This window comes from Scyliorhinus canicula, chromosome 3 (genome assembly GCF_902713615.1).
Source record: "Scyliorhinus canicula chromosome 3, sScyCan1.1, whole genome shotgun sequence".
Lineage (NCBI taxonomy): Eukaryota > Metazoa > Chordata > Chondrichthyes > Carcharhiniformes > Scyliorhinidae > Scyliorhinus > Scyliorhinus canicula.
The window spans coordinates 88,249,819-88,273,519 of NC_052148.1; the positions used below are offsets into that span (position 1 = coordinate 88,249,819).

The window sequence follows — 23,701 nt, forward strand, 5'->3', positions numbered from 1 at the left end:
CAGCCAGTGACTAGTGATATGCCTCAGGGGTCGGTGCTGGGACAACAACTTTTCACAATATATATTCATGATCTGGAGGAAGGAACTGAAGGCACTGTTGCTGAGTTTGCAGATGATACAAAGATGTGTAGAGGGGCAGATAGTATTAAGGAAGCAAGTAGGCTGCAGAAGGACTTGGACAGGCTACGAGAGTGGGCAAAGAAGTGGCAGATGGAATACAATGTGGGAAAGTGTGAATTATGCACTTTGAAATGAGAAATGGAGGCATAGACTATTTTCTAAATGGGAAGATGTTTAGGAAATCAAAAGCACAAAGGGACTTGTGAGTCGTTGTTCACGATTCTCTTAAGGTTAACATGCAGGTCCAGCCGGCAGTTAGGAAGGCAAATGCAATGTTAGCATTCATGTCTAGAGGGCTAGAATACAAGACCAGGGATGTACTTTTAAGGGTATATAAGTCTCTGGTCAGGCCCAATTTGGAGTTTTGGGCCCCATATTAAAGGAAGGATGTGCTGGCCTTGGAAAGGGTCCAGAGGAGGTTTGCAAGAATGATCCCTGGAATAAAGAGCTTGTCGTATGAGGAACGGTTGAGGACTTTGGGTCTGTACTCGTTGGAGTTTAGAAGGATGAGGGGGGATCTTATTGAAACTTACAGGAATTTACGTGGCCTGGATAGAGTGGACGTGGAGAGAATGTTTCCACTTGTAGGAAACATTAGAAGCAGAGGACACAATCTCAGACTAAAGGGACGATCCTTTAGAACAGAGATAAGGAGGAATTTCTCCAGCCAGAGGGTGGTGAATCTGTGGAGGCCAAATCACTGAGTGTCTTTAAGACAGAGATACATAGGTTTTCAATCAATAAGGGGAATCAGGGGTTATGGAGAGAAGGCAGGAAAATGGGGATGAGAACAATATCAGCCATGATTGAATGGCGGAGCAGACTCAAGGGGTCGAGTGGGCTAATTCTGCTCCTGTGTCATGTAATCTTATGGTCTTATTACGATACAGCACTTAATTACACTGATGGCTATACACACACAGTATTACCCCTTTGTTCCCAACTACCTACTGTTCCTGAACTCTGAGATGCCCCTTTGTTCCCAAACAATGTTCAATATTATATAACTCTGAGTTAAATCCAGCTGATAACTACCACGCACAGGTTATTTGGCCACATTTGGGAAAACCATCTTCAGTTTCAACAAAAGTAGAATCTTCTTGGTTTGAGTCTTGGATCTTAACCGGCTGCCCGTTTAGCAATAATCTGTGTTCAGGAGATTATTTCTGCAGCTGGGTGTGGCTGTCCTGGTCGCTGATACTGTGTCGCTTTCTCCAGTTATTGTGCTACGGATAGAATATTCTTTCCCTTTGATGTTGCCCACCCTGTAGATCTGGCTTTCAGCACATACATGTCAATTTCCTTATCTCACCACGTTGAAGTGACCTCTTCTATGCCCTATTGATTTCCCCTAGTCACAGAGGTAAACACTTGCTTTACTTACAGATATGCTAATTTACACCTTAAAGTCCCTTCAGACTGCTGCCATTATCAACTCCTCATTTTATTTTCTACCAGTTTCATTTTTTCATCTTAATTTTCCTCGATTCTTAAGAACGTTCATATATTTAAATTTTTACAATTCATTTATGGAATGTGAGCGTCGCTGGTTAGGCCAGTATTTATTTCCCTTCGAAAGGGAAAATGCCGGAAAATCTCAGCAAGTCTGGCAGCATCTGTAGGGAGAGAAAAGAGCTAACGTTTCGAGTCCGATGACTCTTTGTCAAAGCTAACAGACAGAGAAAGTGGGAAATATTTATACTGTGGAGTGAGAATGAAAGATGAGTCATAACCACAGAAACCCAGGGAAACCGGGTGCTAATGGCCACAGATACCAAGATGAAAGAGTGTTAATGGCAGTCCCCAGAGAGGACAAAAGATGTGAAAGGTCAAACAGCATGGAAACGAACATCAGAGGATGAACTGTAGGTGTAGGGGGGAGGGGAAGGGGGAAGCAAAGAGGAGAAAGGTGCAGGAAAGGTGGATAAGATTGGGAGGGGGGGAAATTAAATGTATATTAAGAAAGAAAGAAATGGTAAAAGACAGTTAAAATGAAATGAAAACAAATGGGTCAAGGTGGGGCTGATCATCTGAAGTTGTTGAATTCGATGTTCAGGCCGGAAGGCTGTAGTGTGCCTAACCGGAAGATGAGATCTTGTTCCTTCAGTTTGCGTTGCACTTCACTGGAACATTGCCGCAGGCCAAGAACAGACATGTGGGCATGGGAGCAGGGTCTTTTGTTAAAATGGCAAGCAACAGGAAGGTCAGGATCCTGAATGCGCACAGACCGAAGGTGCTCAGCAAAGCGATCACCCAGTCTGCGTTTGGTCTCTCCGATATAGAGGAGACCACATTGGGAGCAGCGAATGCAGTAGATCAAATTGGAAGAGATGCAAGCGAAACACTGCTTAACCTGGAATGAGTGTTTTGGGCCTGGAATGTTAAGCATGGAAGAGGTAAAGGGGCAGGTGTTACACCTTCTGTGATTGCATGGGAAGGTGCCATGGGTGATGGGAGAGGTACTGGGTATGGTGGAGGAGTGGACTAGATGAAATGAAATGAAATGAAAATTACTTATTGTCACGAGTAGGCTTCAATGAAGTTACTGTGAAAAGCCCCTAGTCGCCACATTCCGGTGCCTGTCCGGGGAGGCTGGTACGGGAATCGAACCGTGCTGCTGGCCTGCTTGGTCTGCTTTAAAAGCCAGCGATTTAGCTGAGTGAGCTAAACCAGCCCCTGTCTCGGAGTGAACGGTCTCTGCGGAATGCTAACAGAGGGAGTGAAGGGAAGATGCGTTTGGTGGTGGCATCACGCTGGAGTTGGCGAAAATGGTGAAGGATTATGCTTTGCAGACGGAGGCTTGGTGGGATGAAATGTGAGAACGAGGGGGACTCTATCCTTGTTCTGGGAGGGAGTGGAGGGGGCGAGGGTAGTGGCACGGGAGATGGACCGCACACTGTTGAGGGCCCTGTCCACAACTGTAGGTGGGAAATCACGGTTGATGAAGAAGGAACACATTTCCGAAGCACCATTTTGGGAAGTGGCATCGTCGGAACAAATGTGACGGAGGCGAAGGAGTTGAGAGAAAGGGATGGAGTCCTTACAGGGTGTGGGGTGTGAAGAGCTGTAGTCCAGATAGCTGTGGGAGTCAGTGGGCTTGTAGTGGATATTAGTGGATAGTCTATTGCCGGAAAAGGAGACAGACAGATCAAGGAAGGGAAGGGAAGTGTCTGAGAGGGACCAGGTGAAAGTGATGGAGGGGTGGAAACTGGAAGCGAAGTTGATTAATTTTTCCAGTTCCGGGCGAGAGCATGACACGGCACCAAAATAGTCATAAATGTATCAGTAAAGGAGTTGTGGCAGGGGGCCCGGATAGGCCTGGAACAAGGAATGTTTCACATACCCCATAAAAAGGCAAGCGTAGCTAGGACCCATGCGGCTACCCATTGCTACACCTTTGGTTTGGAGAAAGTGAGATGAGTTAAAGGAGAAGTTGTTGAGAGATAGAATGAGTTCAGCCAGATGGAGGAGAGTGGTGGTGGCTGGGAATTGTCCGGGTCTCTTTTCGAGAAAGAAGCTAAGAGCTCTCAGGCCATCCTGGGGGGGGGGGGAGAGGGGGGGGGGGGGGGGGGTGGAGGTGTAGAGGGATTGCACATCCATGATGAATAGAATGTGGTTAGGGCCCGCAAATTGTTTCCCTTCCCTACTTGCTCTTCAGAAGCTGGGGATGAACTGCCTTCTAGAAAGGCTGCAGTCCCTGAGGTGTAGATACACGTACAGTGCCGTTAGGGTGGGAGTTCCAGGATTTTGACCCAGCGACAGTGAAGGAACAGCGATATATTTAAAATAAAATAAATAACCTTTATTGTCACAAATAGGCTTACTTTAACACTGCAATGAAGTTACTGTGAAAAACCCCTAGTCGCCACATTCCAGTGCCTATTTGGGTACACAGAGGGAGAATTCAGAATTCTCAGCTGGTACAGGAATTGAACCATGCCTCTGGTCTTGTGCTGCATCACAAACCAGCTGTCTCGCCTACTCAGCTACTTGCAGGGGAACCTCCAGGAGGCGGGGTTCCCAGGTATCAGCTGCTCTCGTCCTTTTAGGTGGTAGTGGTCGTGGATTTGGAAAGCGCTGCCGAAGGAACCTTGGTGAATTACTGCAATTATCAAATTCTATTGAAAGAGCTGACTGATGTGTCTCTTTTTTGATCTAAATCACTTCTCATTTCTCTATCTTTGATCCTCTAAATCATATTTGTTTGTTTAGATTCTCCCAAGACAAGGACATTAGCTTTTCTCTGACTCAACTAAAACCCATCTCATATGTAGACATTTTCCTGCTCTAGGACTTGTGTCATTGTAATAGATTTTTTTTTCCAATCTTTTATTAGTTCCTGGAATATAAGCATTGCTGACAAATTTGACATTTCTCATTGCTACTTGTCTTTGAGAATGATGATGAGCTACCTTTTTAAAAGGTTCGGAATCCTTGTGGTGAAAGTACTACACCTAACAGCTGGCTAGGTCAACATTTTATTTCCCACCCATAGTTGTTCTGAGGAGATGGCGATGAGCTGTTTTCTTGAATCGCTGCAGGATATGATGTGTTGGTTCACCCGGAGTTCTATTGGGGAGGTAGTTCCAGGATTTTGACTCAATGATGATGAAGGATGGTGAGGGCCTTAGAGGGGAACTTCCAAATGGTGGGGTTCCCATGTATATGCGACCCTTGTCCTTCTAGATGGTAGTGATTGTGGGTTTGGAAGGTGCTGTTGAAGGAGTCTTTGGAGTTCTTGCAGTGCGTCTTGTAATTTGTACATACGGCTGCTACTGTGCATTCATGGTTGTGGGAGTGAATGTTTGTTGATGGGGTGCCAAACAAGCGGGCTGCTTTGTCCTGGATGGTGTCAAGCTTTTCGAGTGTTGTAGGAGCTGCACTAATCCAGGCAAGTGGAAAATATTCCATCACACTCCTGACTTGTGCCTTGTAGATGGTTGACAGGCTTTGGTGAATTAAGAGGTGAGTTACTTGCAACAGGACTCCTTGCATCTGACCTGTTCTTGTCACCACAATATATAGCTATTCCCGTTGAGTTTCTGGTCAATGGTGACCCCTCAAGATTTTGATAGTGAGGAATTCAGTGATGGTAATGCCATTGAATGTTAAAGGTAATGGTCAGGTCCTCTCTTGTTGGAGAAGGTAATTGCTTGGCACTTGTGTGGCACAAATGTTACTTACCACCCCAAGCCTGGTTATTGCCTTGGTCTTGCTACATTTGGATATGGACTGTTTCAGTATCTGAGGAATTGTGAATGGTGCTGAAAATTGTGTATTCATCAGTGGATATCCCCACTTCTGACCTTATGATGGCTTAAGGTCATTGATGAAGTAGTTGAAGATGATTGGGCAAGGACTAAATCCTGAGGAACTCTTGCAGTGCTGACCTGGATCTGAGATGACAGACCTCAAATCACCACCACCATCTTCCTTCGAGCTCTAACTGGTGGAGAGTTAAGTAGGGATAGCCAGGATTTTAGCTCAGTGACCATGAAGGAATGGCATTATATAGTCACGTTAGGATGCTATTTGACTTGGCTGGGTCATTTTATGAGGTGATGTTCATATGCACCCATTGTCCTTGTCTGTCTAAATGCTCATGTTTCCAGTTTTGGTAAGTTCTCCATTCTAGTGCTTCTTAAATTACTGGTAACCACTTCTCAATCATCTGACTGGTCTTGCAGATTCATGTCCACTCTGGAAACTACCTGATCTCTCATAACTACTGTTTGTAGGGCCCTGCCGTATGCAATAACCTACTAGGTTTGCTCATACAGCATCTGTTTTGTTGTGCTCTTTACGTAGCATAAGCTACTTCCTTGATGTGCACTCTGACAAAGCAAGGTTTAACACATTTATTACACTGTTAACAATTCTCCTACTTGGATTTGACGCTCCTGTTAATCCTACTATAGCTACTCAGTCTGACGAACCAGTCTGCTACAATCCACATGGTGGCTGCGATGTGTTTCAAATCAACCCTGTGTACTCACTGAGTGTCTCCAGGGCCGGCTCAAGGCACCGGCAACTCGGGCTGTCGCCCGGGGCGCCATGTGCTCGGGGGCGCCAGAGACTCGGGTCCCGCGCATGCGCAGTTGGGCCGGTGCCAACCAGCGCATGCGCGGTGGCCGCCCGCCCCCAGGGCGGCCCCCTGGCTCGGTCCGCCCCCCCCCCCGCCCCCCTCGGGTCCGCCCCGCCCTCGGGTCCGCCCCGCCCTCGGGTCCGCCCCCCCGCCCCGCCCTCGGGTCCGCCCGCCCCCCGCATCCGCCCCCCCCCGCGTCCGCCCCCCGCGTGTCCGCCCCTCCTCGGCCCCCCCCCCTCGGGTCCGCCCCTCCTCGGCCCCGCCACCCCTCGCCCCCCCCTCGCCCCCCCCCCTCGGCCCCGCCCCCCTCGGCCCCGGCCCCCCCCGCCCCCCGCCCCCCCCCCCAAGGGCGCCGAAGTTCAGCTTGCCCGGGGCGCCAGCAACCCTAGAGCCGGCGCTGAGTGTCTCCACTGGAAAGAGGAACATCATGTGTGCTGTGTCCTTTTATATGGGTTGGTGTAATGCCCCCCTGTGGTAGTGTCACCTTTGTGTGTGTCGTGACTTCCCATTGGTTGTGTCCTATCTTACTGATCTATTGGTTGACTGTCTGTGTGTCATGTCTATGGTGCTCCCTCTAGAGTCTAGCTAGTCTACGTGTATTTACATTAACCCTTTGTGTATTTACAGTGATGCATATCACCACATCCCCCCTTTTCTCGTGTTACATATTTTCTGTACAGTGTTAAAGAAAATTGAACAAAAACAGTTAGATAAGTGATGATATGTACAAATCGTGATAGAAATGATCATTAAACAATAAGGCCAGATCATATGCATGAGTCCTAAATTCATTAATTCGTATGGTCGAGTGTTTTTCTTGTTTGGTTGGTGAGATGGTGATGTTGATGGTGGCATTGCTTTGTAAAAGCCATCAGTGTCCTGGTGCTTGGTCATCAGGAGGTGTTCAAGTGTTCAAATCACTTCATTGACTTATTTGGAGTCTATTTCTTCTTTTTTCTCGATGCTTATGGTAGCAATTCTTGATGGCATCTGTCCTGAAAGCTGGGTTGCCTGTTGGTAATGTAGCAAACGTGAATTGGAAAGATGCATCATCCTGCCATGGTATGTCATTGTACTGAGCTGAGCAGTAACAGTGTCCCGCATTGGCAGAGTTGTAGCATGTCGTACCAGTTGTAGTTCCATTGTTGATGTTGTTTTTGTGCTTGTTGTCAACGCTGTTGCCTTTGATATGCTTCGTGTCATTGTCTTTGATGTGGTTTTCATAGGTTGAGTTGTTGTGTTGGTCGGATTCGTTGCCGTGTTTTCTGCGCTCAAGGACCACACTCTGTGGTAATACGAGTCCTTCACACAGTCACTCGTGTCAGCATGCTTTGTGGCATCTGCTGTTTCCTTGAGCATGTCGTCACTGAGTTTGCGGCGCTCCCCGTCTGGAGTCATGTCCGGCTTACTTGAATCAGCTTTGGCTTGTCGATGCTCCCCGTCTGGAGTCTGGTCTGTTTCACCTGAATCAGCTTTGATTTCTTGACGCTCCCCGTCCGGAGTGATTGCAGGTTCACTTGCATCTTCTGAGGTTTCTTGATGCTCCACGTCTGGAGTCAAAACGTTCAGGAATACATTTGCTTGTGAAGAGGCTCGAGCGAATGAGGTTTGAAGTAACGTGGTGTCACCGGAGTCACCAGTAGTCTCACTGTGATTGTCGAGTTCCTCTGTACACACTAGCTGAGGTCTGTCACGTTGCACATCTGGTATGGGAAGTGGGATGCCGTCGTCACTTGTCGCACATACAATGGGTAGAGCCTTAGTATCTTCTTGTCGTTTACTTGATCTGGGTAGACTGTCAGAGTCTTCTTCTGGTGGCTCAAACAAAGCATAGTCGCTTTGTTGTTCACGTGAGCGTGGTAGACTGTCAGAGTCTTCTTGCTGTGCACTGGAGCATGGCAGACCTGCATCGTCTGCTGCTGGTTGCTCAGAGGAGGTTGCTAGACCCTCATGGTCTTGCTCATGCAAGTACTGCGCTCTGGAGTTTGCGTTCCTTCCATTGTGGAGTCTGTCCACGAGCTCGCTGTGGAGGCTTGTGTCACTCCCTCTGTGGAGTCTTGCAGCGTTCTCTATGTGGAATCGTGCATTGGTCTCGCTGTGGAGACTGTCATCTCTTCTTGTTCATGCAAGGACTGCGTTCTGGAGTCTTGGCGTCAGGCCGCAGCATAATCCTGCACTCATGAGTCGGAATGTCATCTATGCTGGGCTGAAGATTCCCCAATCCGAAGAACTCGTTATCGGTGTCTTCAATGTACAACACGTCTAGTTGCGGTTCGGATTTGGTACAGGGGTAGCCACCTCCCAAGGTGAAATCTTCGTCTGAGTCCTTGTCTTCCAACGTTTCATCACGTTTTGTGTCGGAGCTGGCATTGGGCTCGCGATGTCCAAAGAAGAATTCAAGGTCTGAGTCATAGTCTTCAAGGACTGTATCATCTCTTTGGGTAGTGCTAACTGCTTGTTGCAGGGTTCTGCAGAGGTTACTTTCAGCTACTGGTCAAATGTCAGGTATTGTGCTGTTGTTCCAGGTGAAAGAATCGGGCTTTACGGCTTTAAAACATTTTTTCTGTGTTTTGGGACATTTCCCCTCTGACATCACGAAGAATGTGACGTAGGTCGTAGGAAGCGATTGCGCATGCACATATTGCTGTTCATTTACTTGAGGCCTGTTTCGCAATTGCGCATGCGCGGCTTCTCGCGCATGTGCAAATGGACCTTCCCGTTCTGTGCGCACATTGTGCAGCTGCACATGTGCAGCACCTTTTCCAAGGTGGCTGCAATTCAAAACTGCCATTTTCTTCAATGGAAGTCCTACCTTTGCCTCGTGGTGAATTTTAGTGCTTCTTTTACTGTTTTTTCTTGTATGTTCCTCGCAGAATTCTTGGAATTTGTCCAGGACTGCCTGGAAGTCGCTCTTGTTTTGCCCCTTTGAGTATTTGAAGGTTTGGAAGATTTCAGCTGCTTCTGGACCCGCGATGGTAAGTAGAAGCTTTATTTTCTCTACATCCGCCACGCCATCTAGGTCGGACGCTACCAGGTAGATCTCGAATCTCTGCCTGAACCAACGGCAGTTTTCACTGAGATTGACCTGGTACCTGAGCTGCTGTGGAACCGGAATCCCGAACATCATCTTGCCTGGGTGCTGTTGCTGGTTGTCACTGTTTGCTGAGTTGTAACTATATGGATTTAAACAGGTCACTCCTGGGGACCATGTTTTGTTCTGCTCTTGACGTAGCATAAGCTGCTTCCTTGATGTGCACTCTGACAAAGGACATTTATTAAACTGTTAACAATTCTCCAACTTGGATTCGACTCTCCTGTTAATCCTACTGTTGCTACTCAGACTGACTAACCAGTCTGCTCCAATCCACGTGGTGGGTGTGATGTGTTTCAAATCAACCCTGTGTACTCACTGATTGTCTCCACTGGAAAGAGGAACATCATGTGTGCTGTGTCCTTTTATATGGGTTGGTGTAATGCCCCCCTGTGGTAGTGTCACCTCTGTGTGTGTCGTGACTGCCCAATGGTCGTGTCCTATCTTACTGACCTATTGGTTGACTGCCTGTGTGTCATGTCTCTGGTGCTCCCTCTAGGGTGTAGCTGGTCTACGTGTATTTACATTAACCCCTTGTGTATTTACAGTGATGCATATTACCACCGCAACTTTAGCTGCACTTTAAAAGCACTGAGTAATATATTGAGGATAAATGGGGTGGGCTGAGTTTACTTTAACGGCCATACGCAGTTGCAAATTTATTCTTTCAGACTTTCTTGCATTATTTCTCGACTGATTTGTTTCTTTATCCGCTATCAACAAATATGTCAATGGTCACCAAGAATTCACTCTGCATCATTTCATCCAGTCAGCTTCTTACAGCTCAAGAACAGCGGGTGTCTGAGGATTTCTCAGTCATGTTTGGCAGTTTTCTCCAAAATCAGCTGAGCTTGGCAACAGTTTCATTTTGGGGTTTAGACCCCATAGCCTGCAAAGCAGCAATGTGAGCATCCATGTGTGATTCTGCAATAACCTGAGTAGCTGAGATCCCAACTGTAGACGTAATTGTTAATACATAATCAGTTGCAGACTGAAGTAACTTATCATTCAGATTCATTGAAGGCTTTTTAAGGAGCTGAACACCAATATAGGAAGGATAGGGTCAGTCTCGGGACTGCAATGAGCCTTTACGTGGAAGCTGGGGTATCATTGATAGCGATACGCCCGGGAAAGACAAATGTACTTCCCAGCCAAGTCTCCACTCATGGGTTCAATCTAGTTTTTCCACAAAGAATGCTGCTCAAGGCACATTTGATCTCTTCTGATGCTGTAAACCAGCACAAAATCTGACAGACTTTTAAGCACCACAGGGTAGGGAGGTATTCTAGGTGTGCTCCTGCTGGTGGAGGCACTTACCATCTGATTATTAGTCAAAAGACTCCAGCTTGACCCAGTAAGCTTGAGTGATGAAAATCCTGGGTAAGCGTACCAGGCTGACATGCCATGGTGCACCCTGCAGGCCCAGATTTTCAGCCACTTGCTTTTTACTTATTTAAAAAAAAATAGGGTATGTTTGGCCCTGAAATTGTTGAGCATTATATTTGCATGAATAGGGGAATTACGACATGGTGGTAATACGACTGAACTAGGAATCCTGAGGCCCAAGCAATGCCCTGGTGACATGGAATTCAAATCCCACAATGGTTGCAATATAATTAAGTTAAAAGGAAAAATGATGTACATGCAATGCAGTTTTCATTGGCATTTTATTTGTCTTATATTAGTAACGTGCCATCCACACTGGTTGTGTATTGTAATGATGACCTGCAAGATGTTGTTTAACAGTTCTATTATGGTGAGGAAGTTATGCTGCACCAGCAAACATGTCCTGTCCAATTAGCAAGGATAGTGTGTCTTCCACAGATCTGCTAGCAGAACATTTTGGTTCTGCAATGAAAAAGTTGAGACTCGGTAGCTGCACTTTATTAATTATTACATACAAAGAACAAAGAAAATTACAGCACAGGAACAAGCCCTTCGGCCCTCCCAGCCTGCGCCGATCCAGATCCTTTATCTGAACCTGTCGCCTATTTCCCAAGGATCTACTTCTCTCTGTTCTCCGCCCGTCCATCAGCCTGCCGTGGGAAACTTTATCAAACACCTTACTGAAGTCCATGTATATGACATCTACAGCCCTTCCCTCATCAACTAACTTTGTCACTTCCTCAAAAAATTCTATTAGGTTTGTAAGACATGACTCCCACATTTCAAATGTAAATTTACCCTTAAACAGCTGCTCCCAATCCACATTCCCTAGCTCCTGCCTAATTTTGTTATACTTGGCCTTTCCCCAATTTAGCACTCTTCCTTTAGGACCACTCTCATCTTTGTCCATGAGTATTCTAAAACTTACGGAATTGTGATCGCTATTCCCAAAGTAATCACTGACTGAAACATCAAGCACCTGGCCGGGATCATTCCCCAATACCAGGTCCAGTATGGCCCCTTCACGAGTTGGACTATTTACATACTGCTCTAAAAAACTCTCCTGGATGCTCTTTACAAATTCTGCTCCATCTACGCCTCCAACACTACATGAGTCCCAATCAATGTTGGGGAAGCTAAAATCTCCCATCATGACCACCCTATTTCTCCTACATTTTTCTATAATCTGTCTACAAATTTGTATCTCTATTTCACGGTCGCTTTTGGGAGGCCTGGAGTGAAGTTCTAACAATGTCACTGCATCCTTCCTATTTCTTAGCCCTACCCATATTGCCTCAGTGCTCGAATCCTGCATAATGCCCTCCTTAATCATAGCTGTGATATCATCTCTGACCAGTAATGCAACTCCTCCACCTCTTTTACCTCCCTCTCTATCCCTCCAGAAGCATCTGTACCCTGGGATATTTAGTTGCCTTTCTTACCCTTCCCTCAACCAAGTCTCAGTAATACCAATAACATCATATTCCCAGGTACTAATCCAAGCCCTAAGTTCATCTGCCTTACTTGCTACACTTCTCGTATTAAAACAAATGCACCTCAGACCACCTGTCCCTTTGCGTTCATCATCTCTTCCCTGTCTACTCTTCCCCTTAGTCACAATTAGTTTATTATCTAGTACCTTACTGGCTTTAGTTGCTGCCTCTTTACTGACCTCTAACTTCTTAATCTGGTTCCCATTCCCCTGCCACATTAGTTTAAAACCTCCCCAAACAGTGTCAGCAAAAGCACCCCCAGGACATTGGTTCCACTCCTGCCCAGCTGTAGACCATCCGATTTGTAATGGTCCCAGCGCCCCCAGAACCGGTTCCAATGTCCCAAAAATCTGAACCCCTCCTTCCTGCACCATCTCTCAAGCCATGTATTCATTCTGACTATTCTTGAATTTCTACTCTGACTGTCTCGTGGCACTGGTAGCAATCCTGAGTTTACTACCTTTGAGGTCCTACTTTTTAACTTTTCTCCTAACTCCCTAAATTCTGATTGTAGGACCTCATCCCGTTTTATACCGATATCATTTGTGCTTATATGCACCATGACAACTGGCTGTTCACCCTCCCACTTCAGTATGTCCAGCAGCCGATCTGAGACATCGCTGACCCGTGCACCCGGGAGGCAACATACCCTTCGGGAGTCTCGTTTTCGACCACAGAAACGCCTGTCTACTCCCCTTACGATTGAATCCCCTATGACTATAGCCCTGCCAGTCTTTTTCCCGCCCTTCTGTGCAGCAGAGCCAGCCACGGTGCCATGAGCCTGGCTACTACTGCCTTCCCCTGGTGAGTCATCTCCCCCGACAGTAACCAAAACGGTATACCTGTTTTGGAGGGAGATAACCGCAGGGGGCACCTGCACTGCCTTCCTGCTCTTTCTCTGCCTTTTGGTCACCCATTCCCTGTCTCCCTCACCAATCCTAATCTGCGATGTGACCAACTCACTGAACGTGCTATGCACGACCTCCTCAGCATCGCGGATGCTCCAAAGTGAGTCCATCCGCAGCTCCAGAGCCGTCATGCGGTCTAACAGGAGCTGCAACTGGGCACACTTCCCACACATGAAGGAGTCAGGGGCATCAGCTGTGTCCCTGAACTCCCACATTGAACACGAGGATCATAACACGGGTCTGGGATCTCCTGATATTTTTACACTTTACCTTAACTGATTACAAATATAATATCAAATAATGAATATGTGAAATGAATAAAGATTTTAATTACCAATCACAATACTTCCCAACAGATGAAGAGTTACATTTCTCCCAGCTGCATCTAATTGGAGCACTTTCCTTACCAGCCAATCAGGTTACTGCTTTGCTGTCATGTCACTCTTCAAATTTATCCCCAAAGACCCTGTGGCCGCTGTTCAAGCAGTGAAGCAGCGAGTTTAAATACTAATCGCTCGACTCTGTAGCTCCGCCCACTCAAACAGCTGAATTCCCGCCGAAAAGACTCGGACTCCACGAAGCACCTAGTTTAAATACTCACCGCTCAACTCTGTAGCTCCGCCCACTCCAACAGCTGAATTCCCACCGAAAAGACTCGAATCCGCGAAGCAGCTGGTTTATATACTCACCGCTCGACTCTGTAGCTCCATATGGATACCAGTGCTACCACCCATCTGAGTCCCGTCAGGCCCCTTTATCTGGAAATTCTGTCTTAGATTGCTTCATTCTTTTTGCCGGGCTTGGATGGAAACATGGTGAAACTTTTGCTGTATCTGTTTTCTATTGATATTGCTTAGAAATAAAATTTCACCAGTATACAAATTTCATACTTCAAAGGTTCTGTTTTGTGGTGCAGAACTAGGGTTGCCAACTGTGATTGACTGTATTCCTGGAGGTTTCATCACCCTACACTCAAGCCATTATTCGGCCAACACATCCATCCTTGTGATGTACTACATTCCTGTGCCAATTGTAAAGCAAAAAGACTCATCAGGCAAACAAATGCCAGCCATTCGACACTCACACCCTCACCATTTTCAATATTTTTATATATGGTAAATAGAAATGTTCAGAGAATTTGTTTTTTTTCATTTGTTTTTGATTTCCCTATGATTTTCCTCCAATGTTGCACAGAGAAGTGTCCCGCAGGTTGATCTTCAATTTCTGTAGACTCCAGGCCAATCCTGAAGAGTTGGCAACCCTATGCAGAACAGCAAACAAGTGATTACAGTAATTGGAAGATGCTGAACACTCAATGTCATTACAATGCAGAATGTCTTAGTTCACTGTGTTCACAACCTAGCAATTTGTCACTCTGTAATGGAGGTGAAACAGTACATTCTCTTCTTTTATTTGTGCACAATTTATCCTGCGGCACAATATGCCAGTTGTAATTGATTTTTTTAAATTACCACTTGCATGATGTCAGTGCAGTATGGCAGACAAAAAGACACATAGGTTGGGATTTTCCAGCCCTTCCTGCTGGTGGCATCGTCTGGTCCCGCTGAAGACGGCCCCCTGTGGAACAGGCATGCCACGCAAACTGCTGTAGATGTCGACTGGACCAAGAGATCCCAGATGGTCAATAATGAGCTGCCTCCACTGCTGAAAAGCAGGCCGTGCGGGGTGGAGGGTGGGGGGCAGATGAGGAGTGGTTCTGCACATAGACTTGGCTGCAATCCCGATGGTTATGCTTAGATTATACCCATTGAAACCTTCTGCACTGATGTTGTTGGCAACACAGGGCCCAAAATCTAGTGTTGGTTCATTGGTGAGCTGCCTGGACGCATTCACTATCAACTCGTTTCTTCAAAGCTAAAATTAAGCCTACTTTATTAACTGTTATCATTGCTAGAAACATGTTTGGAACATGCGTGTGTTCAAAGCCTAACTCAGTTCATTATACAGTGGCAAATTTACCAAAATCTTTACCATGCCTTTTGTAAAGGGACAGTGAATATTTTGAATACAATTATATTCATATCACAACAGTAAATGGTTCCCTATTCAGATTGATAAATCTAAATATAAGGGGACTCGCTAGTGGAAGCGATCAAATGGAGATGGGAGAAAGAGTTGGGGATCGACATGGGGAATTTGGAGTGAAATAATGCATCGGATCAACTTGACCTCCTGTTATGCGAGGATGAGCCTTACACAATTCAAGGTGGTTCATTGGGTTCACATGACTCTGGCCTGGATGAATGGGTTATTCCCAGGAAGTAGATGTGTGTGAAAGGTGTGGGAGGGGGCTGGCGAATCATGCCCACATATCCTGGGGGTGTGCAAAGCTGGACAGCTTTTGGGGGGTGTTGTTGGAGAGCTTGTCGGGGATTGTGGGGTTAAGGTGACATTGTGCCCTCTGGTGACGATTTTTGGGGTGTCGTAGATGCCAGGGCTGCAGGAGGGGAAGGGGGCCGATGTTGTGGCCTTGGCCTCACTGATTATTGACGTGGAGGTCGGCTGACCACTGGAGATCGCAGGGTGGTTGAGGGATTTGCATGAATTTCTTAGGCTGGAGAATATAAAGTTCGCCCTCAGGGGGTTGGAGGAAAGGTTTTATATGTGGTGGAGGAATTGTTTGTCACCGGGGCAGGGAGGGGCAGGGAGGAGGATAGATAGCGGGGTGGTTAGGGATTAAAAGGGGGGGGGGGGAATGAATAAACTGTACGTACCATGTTTGTTTTGAGGTGCTATGTGTTTGACCGTGTTTGGAATAAAATAAATTTTAAAGATAAATGTACATATATCTTTTGTGCTATAGCTGGATGACTCTGCATAAATTGAGAGATGGCCACCATTGTTTCTCTTTCATCCAGTGCGTTGGGAAAGGAGGACATGATTGAAGTCTAAATTTTGTACTTCCTCTGCTCCAAATTGTACCTCTATAATTTTGACCCTTTTGAAATCATTTGGTTTGAGCCATGGTTGATGCATTCATTAAGTCCCAGGGGCATATTTTCTTGTAACCCTTGGCAGATGACACGCCTCAGTCACTCGAGACTGTTGCTGGTGAGCACACAAAATGCATTACTGAAACAGAATGAAAAATCCCAACTTCTGCTGGAAGTGAATAGTTTCAAAATCAATTTCCATAAAGAAAAATGTCTATTGCTTTCTGAATATATGAACTAACCTGCATGGGAACAATGTGGAATAACGTGTTGTATACTGTCTTCTTGTCCCTTCTAGACAACACATATGTGTCAAATTCAGAGAATGATGATGATGTGCTAGTCACAAGAGATCCCATTCCAGTAATTTTCCAAAGAATAGCAACAGGTAAGAGCTTGTAATTTTGGTGTGTTTATTTAATGTCACATGTTGCCAAAATTCAGAACTGTTCTATTTGCAACTAGGAGATAAAGAGAGGAAATGGATACAGTTAAGGAGAAGTTAGATTAAACAAAATAATGGAAAAAGGAATAGAAGGTTTTGCTGATAGGATTAGATGAAGACGAATGGAAGGAGACTGGTGTGGAGCGTAAGTACCAGTTCGGTTGAATGACCTGTTTTTGTGCTGTAATTTGTCTTTGCAGATGCTATCTAGAATGAAGGGAAATGTGTCCTGTAATTTAAAGATAGGAAAATCATAAATATGTTGTTTTATATATATGTGTACAACAAAAACATGCATTTACATAACGCAGTGGGTAGCACTGCTGCCTCATGAACATAGAACATTACAGCACAGTACAGGCCCTTCGGCCCTCAATGTTGCACCGACCTGTGAAACCCCTCGAAAGCCCATCTACACTATTCCCTTATCGTCCATATGTCTATCCAATGACCATTTGAATGCGTTTAGTGTTGATGAGTCCACGATTGTTGCAGGCAGGGCATTCCATACCCTTTCTACTCTCTGAGTAAAGAACCTACCTCTGACATCTGTCCTATATCTATCTCCCCTCAATTTAAAGCTATTAAGCTTATCAAAAGTTTGCACATTGTGTGAAGTTTGCACATTCTCCCAGAGTATGGGTGGGTCTCACCCCCACAACCCAAAGACATGCAGTGGATTGGCCATGCTAAATTACCCCTTAATTGGAAAAAAATAATAATTGAGTAGTCTAAATTTATAAACAGAAAAAAAATGCAGCACACCATTACTACAGAAGAACAAGATCTATCAAGCCACAAATGCAGAATTGGTTTAAAGGGGTAACTGAAAGGATGAAAGAGCAGTGGAGAGGCAGAGAGGTTTAGAGAGGGAATTCCAGAGCCTTCAAGCCTTGGCAGCTGAAAGCGGGCCGCCAAGATTCAGTGGTAGTGCAGAGATATGCCTTTCCTCCAAAGATTTAGACCTGCCAAGTTTTATGGGTGCAGTGGTTGAGCCAGTAATTTGAATTTAGATGTGTTCAAAACATTGAATACATAATTGAAACACACTGGTTTAATGCAAGGCAATAGATGTAAAATTCATAATTCACAAGGTTTATTTTTATTCATGAAATAGACTCTTCTCAGGTTACCTCGCTTGACAATAGTGCAATGACAATTATCTCCCTCCATCAGTTGCGTTTTTGAGGATAAACATCAGCATCTGTAAGAAACCAAAAGCAGTGTGAAGATGAAGCAGGGAGCACTTTGGGAGTTCTCACTGCACAGTTCAGCCCAGAATACATTGGGAATTGATACAAAAAGAGGGAGCGATAACATGGTGAAACAAGACAGTAATAAGGAATAATATTGTAAAATGACTTTTGAATAGAAATGATGGGTGCCATTTAATGGAAATTAATGGTATGTAAAGAGAAAAAGATTAATAAAAACTAAGGGAGGCCCATTACAATCAGAAAAGAGGAAATTCAAAACAGGGAACAAAGAAATGGCTGAGGAACTAAATTCATACTTTGCTTCCATCTTCACAAAGGAAGACATGAATAATGTACTGGAAGTTCTGAGAAACACAAGTTTCAGTGAGGAACTGAAGGAAATTAGCATCAGTAAAGAAATGGTTTCAGGGAAATTAATGGGATTGAAAGCGGATAAATCTCCAGGGCCTGATAATCTTCATCCCAGAGTACTTAAGGAAGTGGCCCTAGAAATAGTAAATCCATTGGTGGTCATCTTCCAAAATTTGTTGGATTCTGGAATGGTCCCTACAGATTAGAGGGTAGTGAATGTAACCCCACTGTTCAAAAAGGGAGGTGGAGAGAAAACAGGGATCTGTGGACCCGTGAGCATAACGTCAGCAGTAAGGAAGTTGCTGGAGTCAATTATCAAGGCTTTCATAGCACAGCATTTGGAAAACATTGGTGTAATCAGACAAAGTCAGCATGGTTTACGGAAGGAAAATCGTGCTTGACGTATCTACTAGAATTCTTTGAAGATGTAACTAGTAGAGTTGATCAGGGAGAACCGGTAGATGGGGTTTATTGAGACTTTCAGAAGGCTGTCAACATGGTCTCGAATAGCAGATCACTATGTACAGTTAAAATGCATGGGATTATGGGTAGTGTCTTGAGACGGAGAGAAAGATGTTTATCAGACAGGAAGCAAAATTTTGGAATAAATGGGTCTTTTTCTGATTGGCAGGCAGTGACCAGTGGGGTACTGAGGGATCTGTGCTAGAACCCCAATTGTTCTCATTATATATCAATCATTTAGGCGAAAGAACTAAACATATTGGGCGGGATTCTCCGACCACCCCGCTGGGTCGGAGAATTCCCGGCGGGTGGCGCGAATCCCGCACCGCCGCTCCAACGCCGGCTGCTGTATTCTCCGGCGCCGGTTTTTGGACAGGGGCGGGAATCATACCACGCAAGTCGGGGGCCTTTGGCAGCGGCCCCTCCAGCAATTCTCCGGGCCCCGATGGGCCGAGCGGCCGCTCGTTTTTGGCCTGTTGCACCGGCGTGGATTGGACATGGTCCCACACGGCGGGACCTGGCAGATAAGTTGGCTGGTGCAGTCCTCGGGGGGGGGATTTCCGACCCGGGGGGGCCCACACGATGGCCTGGCCCGCGACCAGGGCCCACCGATCTGAGAGCGAGCCTGTGCCGTGGGGGTACTTCTTCCTTCCGCACCGACCCCTGTAGGGCTCTGCCATGGCCGGCGCGGAGAAGACAACCCCCTGCGCATGCGCCAGAATACGCCTGGCAGTCTGCACATGCGTGGAACCATGCCAGCAGTTCTGTGCATGCTCCAACTTGCGCAGTCCCTTTGCCGCCGGCTGGTGCGGCGCTAACCCCTTCGGCGCCGGCCTAGCCCCTGGAAGTGCGGAGAATTCCGCAACTTCCGGTCGGCCCGACCCCGGAGTGGTTTGTGCCATTTTCAATGGTGGCGTCGGGCCATCATGCTGATTCGGGAGAATCCCGCCTATTATCTCCAAATTTGCAAAGCGTGCGGGCGTGATTCTGTGATTCTGAGGCTAAGTGTTGACGCCGTCGGAAACGCCGTCGCATTTCTCAACAGCCTCAACACGGCCTCAGGATCCGCAATTCTGGCCCCTACAGGGGGCCAGCACGGCACTGGAGCGGACCACGCTGCTCCAGCTGCTGATCCTGGTGTGAACTGGGCACTGTGGGGTTCACGCATGCGCAGTGGCACCGGCGCCAACGCGCGCATGTGCAGTGGCTCTCTTCAACATGCCGGCCCCGACGCAACATGGCGCAGAGCTACAGGGGCCGGTGTGGAAGAAAGGAGACCCCCAGCCAGAGAGGCCGGCCCGTCGATCAGTGAGCCCCGATCGCAGGCCAGGCCACATCGGCGGCCCCCCCGGTGTCGGACCCCCCCTCCTCCACAGACCACCCCCTGACCTTTCCACGCCGAGTTCCCGCCGACTGAGAGCAGGTGTGAACGGCGCCGGTGGGACTCGGGTTTTTTACGACGGCCGCTCGGCCATTCTGGGTGGAGAATCACCGGGGGGGCCCAGTAGTGCAGCTCCCAACCGGCGCCGCGCGAATGACGGCGGCGCCAATGGCGCCGGTTCTCTGCTCTGCGGAGAATCGCATCCTGGCATCAGGGCGGTGTGGCACGATTTGCGCCAGATGCGGGGATTATTCGGCCCGGCCCTGGCCTGAGAGAATCTCGCCCGCAAAGTTCGGTGGGAGGGTGAGCTGTGAGGAGGATGCAGAGATGCTTCACTGGGATTCGGACAGGCTGAGTGAGTGGGCACATGATGGGCAGATGCAGTATAATGTGGATAAATGTGTGGTTACCTGCTTTGGTAGCAAAAATAGGAAGGCTGGTTATTATTTGAATGAGTGTAAATTGAAAGAGTTGGATACTCAGCGAGACCTTGGTGTCCTCATGCATCAGTCGCTGAAAGTAAGTGCGCAGGTACAGCAGGCAGTAAAGAAGGCAAATTATATGTTGGCCTTCATAGCGAGAGGATTTGAGTATAGGAATAGAGATGTTTTACGCAATTGTATAGGTCACTGGTGAGGTCACACCTGGAGTATTGCGGGTGGAGTTTTGGTATCCTTACCTGAGGAAAAATGTTCTTGCTATGGAAGTCATGCAGCGAATGTTTACCAGGCTAATTCCTGGGATGGTGCGACCATCATATAAGGCGAGACTAAGTTGGTTAGGATTATATTCATTGGCGTTTAGAAGAGTGAGCGGGGATCGCATAGAAACGATTAAAATTCTAACAGGATTAGACAGTGTAGATTCAGAAAGAATGTTCCCGATGGTGGGGGGAGTTCAGAACTAGGGGTCTTAGTTTTAGGGTAAGAGGTAAACCTTTTAGGAATGAGGTGAGGAGAAATGTCTTCACCCAGGGAGTGGTGGAATTCGCTCCCACAGAAAGTTGTTGAGGCCAAAACATTGTCATTTCAAGAAGGAATTAGACAAAGCTCTTGGAGCTAAAGGGATCAAGGGATATGGGGGGAAGTTGGGATCAGGGTATTGAATGAACATGATGATCAGCCATGATCATAATGAATGGCAGAGCAGGCTTGAAGGGCCATATGGCCTCCTTCTGCTTCTATTTTCTATGTTTCTATGAAATGAAACAGAGTCTTACGTCGAGCAGGTTAAGCCAGACGTTCCCAGCAGTGGAAGTGCCGAGAGCGACCCCACTATTAAATGGGACTCTGCTTCATTTTGGTGCCTTGGGGCACCCAAATCTGTAGGCCCACCACTGCAGCTTCTGCATCTCCAATGCCCCAACTCACCAATATGCACGTCATATAGTCCCGCACAACCCACACCTCATAAGGACAGGGCAACCCTTGGCCCGATCTCCGGCACGGCCCTGATGCCACCTGGGCAAGTTGGCATTCCCAGCCGAGCACATTGACAGTGCCGCTGTCAGCCTGGCAGTGCCATACGTGCCCGGGTGGCTGTGGGTGTGCCAAGGCAGGCAGTGCCATGGTACCTGGGTGGCATCGAATGTGCCAAGGTATCAACTTCACCTGAGCCCGACTACCCAAGGGCTCCCGATTGCCTGGGAGACCCCCACAAGTGTCGGTCGTCCGCTTGCACAAAGTTTTTGGAGACCAGTGCTAAATGGCGCTGGCTCAGAGCCTCTGAGGTGAGGCTGTTGGACCCCAACACTGAATAGATCCGCCGTGGACATGTTCAAGTGAGATTAGCTGCTCACTTGAATATGCAGATCGAGATGCCTCACGAGATCTAACGAGAGGCCTCTTGAGAGATTTATAACCTTCATCGCGGCGAATCCCATAGATTACGCCCTATATGTCTTTGCTTTCATTGTACCACTGTAACATGGGCACAATGAGAGCTATGTTTAGGGAGTAAAATTCTGTGCCCATGAGTACGGCTGCTGTATTGACATAGATGGCTGTCCAGGTGTCTGTTGCCCATGGTTTAAACAGCTCTTTGCATATGTTTCAAGAGCCAAATTACTAGAGGATGGGAGGAGCAGGCTCCAGCAGGCCTGCTCCCACCAAGTTTTCTTCAACCTTAGCTGCAGCTTAATACTAATAAAAATCAGAAGTTGCTTAAAAAAAGGGATCCTGTGGCATCAGGTGGAGTAGAAGTTGTCTTCCTGTCTCCAGAGGACTCCCACCTGAGGGATCTCCTAAGGATACCAAACCCTAATTTCAGGTGAGCCTTGGCACTCCTGGGTGGGGGGTGCACTGTCTACAGGGATGAAAATGGGTCATAACCAATTTTTTGTTGCATTTGAAAGCTTCCAGTCCCAAGTTAACAGTGAAAATATTGATTTTCATTTGCATTATTCAAGTTAGAATTTTGTATTGTTTTTTTTTAACATTACATTTCAAATTGATCAACGTGGCACTCTACCAAATGATGTCTTTGTGGGTAATAATCCACTGGCGTTGCTCTTGGTGCCAAACTGTGAATACAAAAGCAATAGGTGTTCCTTCCAATGGAGGAAGCACGACTCATGCCTGTGGTTTTCAGCCATGTTGACCCGACAGGACAGGCCCAACCTTGAACAAAAATGTTGTTATCAGTGGGATAATCAGGCAAAGCAATTTCTGGCTGAGCAGCTCAAGGCTTCCCTTTACTGGTACAAACATAAGGGCAGGTACAGGCAATAAAGAAGCAAAAAAGAAAATTCAGTGCAAGTGGCGTTTTGATAGACAGCTGCTGAAATTAGCTGCTTTTCAAGAATCAACAACAGAGTTGAGAGTTTGCACAAATATCCCAGATTTGTTCAGAGGTCACAGGCTGATTTTCCCTCTCTGATGACCCATAGGTATTCCACTGAACTATTGTACTGCAGTGTTTGTCAGTAATAATTAACATCTGCAACAAATGTGCAATTCTATCATCACTGTTGTTTTATATTTCCTGGTAAAGAAACCAAAACATTCGTAAAGCCCATTTTAAATAGGTTAGGTTAATGAGTAATTCACATTAGTTGATTGATTCCAGTTTATCATAGAATGCTTAGAACTCAGAAGGAGGCCATTTGGCCTATAGTATTCGTGCTGGCCTGCTGGAGCATCTCACTGTGACCCATTCCGCCGTCCTTCCCCCATAGCCCAGCAGTATTTTTCCAAATTCAATTCTCTTTTCAAGGCTTGATTGTAACCACTCAAGCAGTGCATTCCAGCCCCTAACTACTCACTGAGTACTAATGTTTTTCCTCATGCCCCATTGCTATTTATGCCAAACATGTTAAACTAGGGCCATCTGGTTCTCGATTCTTCCACCGATGGGAACAGTTTCTCACCACCTACTCTGACCATACCCCTCCTAATTTTGAATACCGCTATCAAATTTTCATCCACAGTCCGGCAGCAAATGTCGCGAAATTTCCTGATTCAGAACACCCCCTTCAGTAGAAGGTGCCTCGGCAGCTCCAATTTTTCCTAGGGCCTGGGGGTTGCGCAGAATGCAGTCAGGGCTGCCAGCCTTGGAAGCAGATTAGATACAGGTGGCCACAGTGGCAGTTTATTGCTGAGGCAGGCTAGTGAAAAGGCTTTGTTCTCTGGGACCTTGTCTCAGTTGTTTGCTTATAGTTTAGGCCTTATAGCTTTAGGCTCTTTCACACCTCCTCAAACTCCTACCCACTCTCAACTCATAACCAGTGTTGGAAAAATCACAAAATTCCAAATCAAATTTTGGAACATAAACAAAGAGATCATTTAAATGGGAATTTTTGATCCCACAT

The 23,701-nt window shown here is 46.7% G+C and overlaps 1 protein-coding gene across 1 annotated transcript in view; it reads left to right on the top strand.

Annotated features, from left to right (window-relative positions):
• Positions 1-23,701, top strand: part of parp8 (poly (ADP-ribose) polymerase family, member 8) — a 531,112-nt gene that overhangs the window by 217,146 nt on the left and 290,265 nt on the right. The window contains 1 exon segment of the mRNA XM_038790867.1: positions 16,336-16,425. Coding sequence (XP_038646795.1) covers positions 16,336-16,425 — 90 coding nt within the window.